The 11387-nt window shown below is 41.6% G+C and overlaps 1 protein-coding gene across 1 annotated transcript in view; it reads right to left on the minus strand.

Moving 5' to 3' along the window:
* ADK (adenosine kinase) overlaps nucleotides 1-11364 on the minus strand; it is a 448784-nt gene extending 437420 nt beyond the window's left edge. The window contains exon 1 of the mRNA XM_006090233.2: nucleotides 11223-11364. Coding sequence (XP_006090295.1) covers nucleotides 11223-11287 — 65 coding nt within the window. The 5' untranslated portion in view covers nucleotides 11288-11364. The remainder of the gene's footprint in view (nucleotides 1-11222) is intronic.
* Nucleotides 11365-11387: the final 23 nt, after the last annotated feature.

Genomic DNA, 11387 nt, shown 5'->3' on the forward strand with positions numbered 1-11387 from the left:
CCCCCCCCCGTCAGCCAACCTCCCGCAGTCCCTCCCACTGGTCAGCCAACCTCCCGCAGTCCCTCCTCCCGGCCAACTGCCCCCGTCGGCCCCCATCAGGACTAGGCGAGATGGCTCCGATCAGCCCCGATCGCCAGCCAGGCCAAGGGACCCCACCCATGCACAAATTCGTGCACCGGGCCTCTAGTTCATAATAAAATAGCCAATATTTCTTTACTGCAATTCTTGATGTTTAGTGTTTGACTTGCTGGTGCCAGGTGGTTGAACTCTTGCTGTTGGAGAACACAAATGCAAGAAATGATTATTATAGGCAATGCTCACTATAGTATAAAGTACAGAGAAGAAGCTATTTCACAAGAACAGAAGTGCAATCTAGAAGTGTATCTTTTGCCATTCCCGTCCTCCAGTATTGGATTTATTTTGCACACACACTCACTCCACATAACAAGAAAAATGAAGGTCCAAGAACCATGAAGTATTTTCAGATAAGATTCTATCAACTCTTATGAATTGATAAGAATTTACAGCTAGGCCCTGGCTGGGTGGCTCAGTTGGTTAGAGCAGCATCCAGATACACTAAGGTTGCAGGTTTTATACCCAGTCAGGACACCTACAAGAATCAACCAATGAATGCATAAATAAATGGAATAACAAATTGATGTTTCTCCCTTACTCTCTCTAAAATCAATCAATAAAAACTTAAATTTACAGCTAATAAATGAAATCTTTTTGAACCAAGGAGTACTACAAACAATCTTAAAACATCTTTTTTTTCCCTTTAAAACATCTTTAAAGAGTTAAGAATTCATTCTTGTAACAAAAATTCAGAGCCTGTTATGTTGCAATAAAGTAATTATTACTTGAGCCGCTAAGAGTTATTCAACTGGTTTCTTGGCTTTAAGCAGCAGCAATTGAGATACAACATGCAAATACTGTATGTAGCAATAATGCAAAGTATAAAGTACAAACAGTCAGAGAAGAAGCCATTTACAGACTAAGTGATAAGGAAAGATAGACTTAGGGTGGACCTTGAGGAATGAGGGTTTGAGTGGGAACACTGTTTTCATAAACATTTCCTATACATGCTATAATGGACTTTTCTCTTGCTGAGGGAATGACACCACCTCCCTCACTCTGTAAGGTCCTGGTGTCAGTGGAGTTGGTGATTAGAGTACCCCCCTCAACATCTATCCACTCCCCCACATACATAATATCCACTGGCTCACACATACACCAACACACACACCCACACAATGGCCATGCACACACACATGGGATGAGCAATGACAATATATCTAAGTCTGACCAAAATCCCCACCCCTGACACAGTAATTGGTTCAATGGTGGGTATGTGGGACCAGAGTATTCTCAAAACTGATATCTGGACGTAGAAAGTCTCTTCTATTGTGCTCATGAGAGTTTTGGCCTGGGGCTGAGAAATACCATCTTCCTTGTTACTTTGGGATGGCCTGTGTGAGAAATAAATCCAATGCCAGAGGGCAATAGAGGCAATATATGTACTTCTAGAATGAGTCATATATGGCTGGACTTCCCAGTTATGCTGGTAATTGAGACTCTTAGAGACTTAGAAATGCTTCTACTAGTGATGCACCACCTCCGCCTCTAAAAAGCAAATAGCAAACAACCACTTCAGTATCATTTCTGATAATCCCTAATTTTATAAGTGATCAATAATCACAGGGGCTACCTTCATATCTATTATCCTATATATTCAAATAACATTGCAAAATAACAGGGCTTACTAGAACCTAAGTGTGGGTTGCTGATGTACCTTGAGAAGGTAAGAATTTCTTACATGATAATTGCTGTACATATATTTTCTTATTCTATTCTAGAAAATATGCTGAAATTATAATGCAGGCAATCAATGAAAACAAAAATGTAAGTAAAAACTCAGATGTTCTTATGTTGAAAGCTACTGGTAATTACACTGCTTTCTAGATCAACACATTTTTTTAAAGCAATTGTGTGAAGATACAAGTACAAAAAGGTACAAACAAACACATCAGAAATAAAACATCTGTGGGCAACAACTTTGAATCTGCCCTGGAAAATATTTAAAATGTATCTCAAACACTATGTGAAACTTCAGTTTATGAGGCCACTTCAGTGAAATAAGCCTTCCAAATCTTCAAATCCAGGAGTTAAAGAGAACTTTTTGCCTTAGTCAGTTACTATTATAGAGGAAGATAACCCTAATAACTCAATGACATAACCAGTACAGGTACTATGATAGAGCTAGCCAAAAGAGCTCTTTGAAATAAGCATCTATTTAGTATCACAGAAGTGTATAATGGGAACTGTAGGAAAATACTAGCAACTGACTCTGATGAAAAATTATTGTTCCTGCATAACAGCAAACTTTAAAAAGCTGACTATTTAAATTTTTAATAAAGGTCCACAATCCTTTTGTTGAATTACTGGGGCAAGATGTGTTTGGGGGCTAGAATCTTATGGGTTTCAGAAATTTACTGATTTTAAGAAGGTAATACACTACGCATACTGTATATTTTGCAAACTTCCTAGGTGGGTTTCATGCTGCATACCATTAACAGACTAATATTTCTACAGCAAAACATATACATTTGTGTCAGACAAATACTACAAAGAGCCTTGTATCAGTTCAAGTTTTGCTATCAAATTAATTCACCTCACACTTTTTTAAAAACTTCCAGTTTACAGAGCTTTTGGAATTTCAGACGTATAAATGAAAAGATTACAACCTATAACAAAATCATAATACTTATTTTACGAAGTTCCAGATTTACTTAGTATCTCAGAGGTACATTCTTTAACTGTGATATTTAGCCACTCATACTCAGCCAAATTATGTATTCAGTGCATATCAAGTTTCTCCAGCTTAAAATCAAGAGCCCTAATCTATATATTCAGTGTAGAAAAATTGGATAACACACACAAAAAAAGAATAAAGAAAACAAAAATAACCTCAATCCTTCCATCTAGAGCAACTATTAAATTTTTGGTGTCTAAATTTTCAGACTTTTTATACACATCCTATCTAATAAAGAGGGGATATGCTAATTGACGCTCACACCGTCACAAAGACAGCAGCACCCACAGCCAATAAGGAGGGAATATGCTAATTACTGCCCCGCCCTCAAAGATGGTGGCACCCACAGCCAATAAAGAGGGAATATGCTAATTGACTGTCACACCCTCAAATATGGTGGCGCCCACAGCCAATAAGGAAGGAATATGCTCATTGTCACACCCTCAAAGATGGCAGTGCCCACAGCCACAAGTTGGCCTGCAGGGGAGCGCAGTTGTGGGCGATCAGGCCTGCAGGGGAGGGCAGTTGGGGGCGACCAGGCTGGCAGGGGAGGGCAGTTGGGGGCGACCAGGCCGGCAGGGGAGGGCAGTTGGGGGCAACCGGGCCAGCATGGGAGGGCAATTGGGGGCGACCAGGCCAGCAGGGGAGCAGTTACGCATCGATCAGGCTGGCAGGGGAGTGGTTAGGGGGTGATCAGGCTGGCAGGCAGAAGCAGTCAGGGACAATCAGGCAGGCAGGCAGGCGAGCGGTTGGGAGCCAGCTGTCCCAGATTGTGAGAGGGATGTCTGACTGCCGGTTTAGGCCCGATCCCACAGGCAGCTGGACATCCCCCGAGGGGTCCCAAGATTGGAGAGGGTGCAGGCTGGGCTGAGGGACACCCCCCACCCCCGTGCACAAATTTTGTGCACCGTGCCTCTTGTTAATATAATTATGATTGAAATTCCTATAGTTTTAGTGTGGATTTTTTGTTTTTGTCTTCCTATATACCTAAAATAACCTTTTAATGTGAGGGATTTGTTCTTTCATAATTTTTGAAAAATTCTGTCATCATGTCTTCTGATATGAACTCTCCACCATTTACACTATTTCCTCTTTTTGGAACCCACAGTTAAATTAAGTTGGAGCCTCTCAATTTACATTAACATCTCTTAATTTCTCTTTATTCCTTTGTGCTACATCTGGGTGAATTATTCAGTACTATCTTTCAATTTGCTAACTTTCCCTTCAAATATATTTGGTCTAAAGTTTAACCACCTTACTTTTTTTTATTTTCAGTAACTTTTTTTTTCTTTTACATCACCATTTACTTCATATCTACCTATTTTTTATTTATAACATGTTGTTTCTTAATGGCTATTACTTCTTTTATCTTTTTAAAGATATTTAAAATACTTGAAGTCATTTTGAAATTGCTCTAGTAATTCGGTTAGGTTTTGAGTGAATTTATCTTCTGGTGTTTGTGTTTATTGTCTAAGTAATGGTCTTTCTCATATGTTTGTAAGCTCAAACTTTCCCTTCCTTTTTCTTGAAGTAAGCTACTCCTCCCTCTTCCAGAGCCCGCTATCTCCAAGCTCGGTGCTGTTGTACTGGGTGACAGTGGAGATATTACAGTTCCCAACTCGGAGCCATCTGGCAGTTCAGCCACTGTGTCACCACCTCAGGTCCACAGCTTTTTAAAGCAACAGCTGGAAGCGGAAGACTTCAGCTTTTTTTCATTCAGACCCAGCCCAGCTCCCAGTTTCATCCAGAATATCTAACTCCAGTTCCCCTGCACAGAGTTATTTCTACCAGCCTCTGAACCCAAAGTCTAACTGTAAATTTCCTTTCCATTTCAGTCCCTGAAGATATTTACCTGTTCTTGAGAATATCTACATCTTTTCATTTTCCTTTTGAGTTTGTAACTGCTGCATTTAGAGCAGAGTGGGGAGCCAAAAGCAGAATAAACAGTACTCCATAATAACAGCTAACAGGAAAGTGGAAAGTCTCCTGAGGTATTTTGTATGAAGACTTACTATGTGCCAATTTTATAATCATTTCCTCATGAAATCCTCTCAACAATCTTTTGAGGTAGGTACTATTATTATATCCCTTTCATCGGTGAGAAAACAGAGACATGGGGTCAGTAAGCAAGCTTCCTAGAATTACCAGTTAATAAAAACCAAGAGTCAAACCAGATGTCAGATTCCAAATACATGCTCTAAATCACTGCTCTGCTGGTTTCCATCCTGACCAGAATGCTCTTTATTATTTTGATTCTTTTTTCCTACTTAACTGTGAACATTTTGCACACAGGATTTTAATTGATGAAAAGGGAAGTAAAGCCATATTCCAGGTAAAAAGGAGCATATCAGACGCATGTTTTATTTAGCCTAGGCCTAGACCTAAAATCAGAAAGTTTTCTTTTTTATTTTCTTTTTCTTTAAAAAAAATTTTTTTTTATTGATTTCAGAAAGGGAGAGGGAGAGACAGAAACATCTATGATGAGAGAGAATCATTGATTGGCTGTCTCCTGCATGACCCCTACTGGGGATCGAGCCTGCAACCGGGGCATGTGCCCTTAAGTGGAATCGAACCCAGGTCCCTTCAGTCTGCAGGCCAACACTCTATCAACTGAGCCAAACCAGCCAGGGCAGAAACACAGTTTCCAATGTCTCTTTTTCCTAGAGGTCTTCCCATTTTCCTTGGGCTCCAAGCACTTCAGTGCGCATCATAGCGATCAGTTCGTTCCACTGTTTGGTCAATTTGCATATTAGGGTTTTATTATATAGGATGATGAGTAAGTAAAGTTATGCCTGAAAAAGATTAGGCAGAACTTGAGACTGGAAGTAGAGAGACTAGTTAGGAAGCCAATACAAAGTCCAAGCAAGATGAAGTCTAAACTCGTTGTGGAAGCAGAAATTGAAAAGGAAAGGCATTTATGAGACATTATTGAAGAAGACTAACTTAGAAAATTCTGTGTGACTAGAAAATGAATTAAGTATCTAGGTTCCAAACTTTGGAGAAAGACAAGTTAGTGGTGCCATTAACAGATGCAGGAACCATGGATGAAGGTGCAGATGTAAGACAACAGATTAATTTAGTTTGACATATATGATTTTGAAGTGGCAGCAAGACACTCAGAAGGAGATATTCAGCAAATAATAAAATTGGTCTGAGAGCTAAAGGATATTCACACATGTGAAAGCATCCAGTACAATGTCGGGACTCCATACACCTGCTACAAGTCAGACCAAATCATCTGTAGCTCCCCAAGGAGCAGCTATCTCCCATTTCTACCTCCAAACAAACTTTCCTACAAAGCCAGGTACCCTACTTCACACCTGGTTAACTCTTTGTCATCCTTCATTATCCTCAGGTACTATTTTCCCAAACCCCACTCACTTCCACCAGGAGGATGAAACCTGGGTCTCACCTCTCTATATATAGGTCCCTAATGTTTAGTGCCATGATAAAAATAGCAGTCACTTGAAATACTGATTCAAAGAACAGACTTGGCATGTGCTGAACAAGCCTTGGAAGAAACTGTATCCTCTTAGAGGTGACTGCTAAAGAAGTGAACTTGGATGAGATTTCCAAAGTAGAGAAAAGAAAACTAAGAGGACCTAAATATAGGTATTATTGGTGGAACATCTTCATCTAAAGAGCAGTTCCCAGAAATGCTTCTCAACTTCTTTCAGCCCTAAATACCTCACCTGTAATATGGGGATCATTACTCCTACCTCACAGGTTGCTGGAACAATTAATAAGATCGTATACATAAAGTCCCTCACACACTGTCTGGCATTCAATTAATGTTCCCTTTTGTTCCCCAAACCCAATGTGAAATCATGTTAGTTTCTTTTTTTTTTTAATACATTTTATTGATTTTTTACAGAGAGGAAGGGAGAGGGATAGAGAGTTAGAAACATCAATGAGATGCCGAAACTGGTTTGGCTCAGTGGATAGAGCATCGGCCTGCGGACTGAAGGGTCCCAGGTTTGATTCTGGTCAAGGGCATGTACATTGGTTGCGGGCACATCCCCAGTAGGAGATGTGCAGGAGGCAGCTGGTCGATGTTTCTCTCTCATTGATGTTTCTAACTCTCTATCTCTCTCCCTTCCTCTCTGTGAAAAATTCAATAAAATATATTAAAAAAAAAAAAAAAAAAGAAACATCAATGAGAGAGAAACATCGATCAGCTGCCTCCTGCACACTCCCCACTGGGGATATGCCCCCAACCAAGGTACATGCCCTTGACCAGAATCGAACCTGGGACCCTTCAGTCCGCAGGCCGATGCTCTATCCACTGAGCCAAACCGGTTAGGGCTAGAGTGTTTATTTCTTTGCAACTTCAGTAGCTGCTACAACCTGAAAAGCAACCCAACTTAGAAAAATAAAGGCTACACTTGTCAGATGTTCTCCCTAGGGAAGCCGTGGGCAAACTAAGGCCAGCAGGCCGGATCTGGCCCATTTGAAATGAATAAAACTAAAAAAAAGAAAAAGACCGTACCCTTTTATGTAATGATGTTCACTTTGAATTTATATTAGTTCACACAAACACTCCATCCATGCTTTTGTTCCGGCCCTCCGGTCCAGTTTAAGAACCCATTGTGGCCCTCCAGTTAAAAAGTTTGCCCACCCCTGCCCTAGGGCAAAGTTTTTTCTATTTCAACACTATTGTCAATTTAGGCTGGATAATTCTTTGTTATAGGGAGCTTTCTGTGCACTATAGGATGTTTAACAGCGTCCTGGAATTCCACCCACTATGTGCCAGTAGCACCTCCCATCAAAAATGACTCCATACAATGTCAAATGTCCTCTGGTTGAAAATCCCTATTCCAGAGCTAACTGAAATTTTCACAAAGGCCTAAATCCTTTTTCCCTGATCTCTACAAATATATCTCATAAATTTATTTGTTCCCCAATGACTGATCTACACATTAAACTATGCTTAAACTTTATAAATCATTCTCCTTTAAAGTCCACTGAAAGTGGTAGCTAGCCCCTGAACTGTCAAACAAGTCATCCTAGATAATGCATGCAGCCAATCACTCAGTGCTTTATCACACTGTGACACTTAAAACCAAACTAATATAATAAGAGTAGGAGCAGCCCTAGCCGGTTTGGCTCAATGGATAGAGCATTGGCCTGCAGACTGAAGGATCCCAGGTTCAATTCCGGCCAAGGGCGCATGCCTGGGTTGCAGGCTTGATCCCCAGGAGGGGGCATGCAGGAGGCAGCCAATCAATGATTCTCTCTCATCATTGATGTCTCTATCCTCTCTCCCTTCCTCTCTAAAATCAATAAAATATATTTAAAAAACAAAAAAAGTAGGAGCAGCCAATCCCAAAAGGTCTTCACACAAAATTAAGAGATTTGTCCCAATACTCAAGTGTCTAATATTTTAACTTCAAGTCTACAGGTGGCACCAAGTACATAATGTATAAAATGAGCTTCAGCTGCCTAAGGACTTTTACAAATTTGAAGTAGACATTAATGACATAAAACATATAGATATATTTAAAAATTACTTTGTATCACATGCCCACCTATTTCAACGACATAAAAAGTTATGTACGCTAACAAAAAAAAAGGAGCAAAAATAGAAAAACTGAGTTAACAATTTAGGGTTTTTGCATAAATTGCTTGAAGTTAGTAAGTATAGCATGGTAACTGAGAGTACAGACTTGGAATGAGACTACCTGGATTAAAATCCCAACCCCATTGCCGAAACCGGTTTGGCTCAGTGGATAGAGCGTCGGCCTGCGGACTGAGGGGTCCCAGGTTCGATTCCGGTCAAGGGCATGTACCTGGGTTGCGGGCACATCCCCAGTAGGAGATGTGCAGGAGGCAGCTGATCGATGTTTCTCTCTCATCGATGTTTCTCTCTATCTCTCTCCCTTCCTCTCTGTAAAAAATCAATAAAATATATTAAAAAATAAATAAATAAATAAAATAAAATCCCAACCCCATCACTTATTAGATAGGTGACTTGATAAATTACTTAACTTCTCTATGCTTGCTCGGTAAAATGGGGATAATTACGGTATCTACCTTGTAGTGTTCTTGCGGATTGAATGAGTAAAAATAGGTAAAATGCTTAAACAGTGCCTAGCACAAACATACTTAAGTATTAAACATTGTTTATCATTAGTTTTAATGAGGTATAAGCACCTTGGGTGGCTCATAAAAGTAGGTACAGTGGAGTCAAACAACAATAAACTTGCACCCACATGCTCTGGGTTCATATTTCAGTTCCTTAACTATTTCATTTGGCATCAATTTCCTCATCTGTAAAATAGGAAAGCACTTTGAAAATGATGCACGTAAGGGAAAACCTAAAAGCAGTATGTTTAGTAGGATAGTAGAGAAAAGTTGCATCTGACTTCCACTTTGGAAAAAGGAAACTTTGTGGAGGAGGTGCCTTTTAAGACAATAAGTCCTCTATTAATGGACCACATAGGGAAGCACCTGCCTTGAACCAAGGTAGGTCTGATTCAAAAGCCCTTGCTTTCTTTACTCCAGAGATTTTCAATCCTTTTTCATCTCATGGCATACATAAACTAATTACTAAAATTCTGCAGCACACCAAAAAAAAAAAAAAAAGTATACATTTGATTCATTTACACCCAGATGGCTATTGTGTTGGCTGTTGTCATTTTTTAATTTGACAATGAAAGGGAAAAGAGATCAGAGCCCCTGACTAAATAGTCAGGTATTGCATGTTTTAAAATTCTTGCAGCACACCAGTTGAAAATCGCTGCTTTACACTATAGTTTGAAAGCTTAAAAAAGAATATCCTGATTTTTTAAACGTTTATTTTCTTCATACAAGGTAAGGACACTAACCCTTTGAAGGTAGTAGAAATACATTAAAGGCTATTAACGTAAAAACACAAACAAACATTGAAACCTGTAAAGAATTTTTGTGAGTTTATTTGATCCAGGAAGCAGAACCTCAATGAATTGATATAATGCTCCGAAGAATGGGCTGGTTACATCTGTATTTATACATTGCAATTAAAGGAAAGGGACGTAGGTGGGTTACATGAAATCCATTGGTGATAGACTAGAGAGGGGGGAGAAAGCAGAGCAGGGAAACCCCTGGGATTGGATAAAAAGTAAAATGATAAGACACATACTTAGGTGGGTGCAGGAACAATTAACATGATAACAATGAAGGAATTTGTGGTATCTGTCCTGGTGCCCAGCACATTAGGTTGTGCCCCAAGGGGTCCAGAAAAAGGGAAGTTACAAGTTACCCAGACATTTCAAAGGGTATGTTCTTATACTAGTCGATGAAAAAAGACCGATAAAGGTTGACCTTGTCAGTGAAGATGCCGGCCTAGGACATGACTGCCCACCATAACTGCTTTTGGTTAAAGTTTAATTTCAGACCATCCTTTGTGGTTACTTTAAGTCTGAGTTGCAAAACTGCCATGCAGGCCTCCCCTGAGCTTGTCAGGTCAGCATATGGTCCCTTTCCTCCACAAGGCACTGGCATCGATTTGGGCCAGTACGTGCTCTTTTTTCAATTACGAATGATCCATTCTTTTAGAAGTAAATGACGTTGGAAGAAATGAGATTCCTCTTGTATAATGAGGAGTGTCCCAATAGTTTTAAATCAATTTGATATGTTTGTTTTTAATTAGAAAAACCACTGCCTTCCAATGAACATTTCAAAATCACCAAGGGCTGTGCACGCTGCACTTTATACGAAGGAATATTTAACAATTTTTTGTAAGTAAAAGTTGCAACATCAATCACACGTGAAGCAGGTGTTAGGCCCAGTACTGTCCTCACTGAAGCCAACAAATGCAGAGAAAAAAAAAGAAGAAAAAGCAGCCTTTCCTATCCGTTCAGCTAAATGCCGCTCCCACCCCCAACCCTCACCCCGCAGCCAAGCCTCGGAGGCTGGTTCTGGGTCGCTGGCAGACTGTCTGCAAAAGCGCCAGCATCCAGAGTGTGTAAGAAAAGGAAAGCCAAGTCTCCCTTTTACGAAAAACCCCCAACAATTCTGTCTTTGCCCCAGGGCAGAGCACTCGCTGGGCCTCCTCCACGTCACACCCCGGGAAAGAGGAGGCGGCGGCATGTGACTTTGCTCTGGTCCGGTTCGATCCTCCGGACTCGCAGCAGCCCAGGCGGGAGGACTCCCACGTGGCGTCCGCAGCCTGCCCACCGCCGGCTCGGCCCCCAATGCTGGCGCTCTGATTGGCCAAGGGCGGCTGGAGCCGCTCCCAGACTGGAGGCGACTCTGCCAAACGGGGCGGGCACCCGGCGAGAGGTCGCGGCCATGCGGGCTGCACCCCGAAGAGCGGCATCCACGTGTTGGCCCCACGCCGGCAGCCAGGCCACCACCCAGTGCAACCCACACGTAGGCCCGGGTTAGAGGCCGGCGCCGCCGCCCTCCACCCCACGCAGGTAGCGCTCACCTCAGCGCTCGCGGCGCCTCCACCTTCAGCTTTTTGGGCTTCGGCTCCTCCTCTGCCGTGGCCATCTTCGCGCTCCCACTCCACTTAGGATCCAGCGTGCGCCCCACCCCTTCGGCGCTGCAGTGCCGCCCCCGCCTCGTAACACCGCCTCCGTTTTTACAAACC

The sequence above is a fragment of the Myotis lucifugus genome, unplaced genomic scaffold, assembly GCF_000147115.1.
Source record: "Myotis lucifugus unplaced genomic scaffold, Myoluc2.0 scaffold_69, whole genome shotgun sequence".
Classification (NCBI taxonomy): Eukaryota; Metazoa; Chordata; class Mammalia; order Chiroptera; family Vespertilionidae; genus Myotis; species Myotis lucifugus.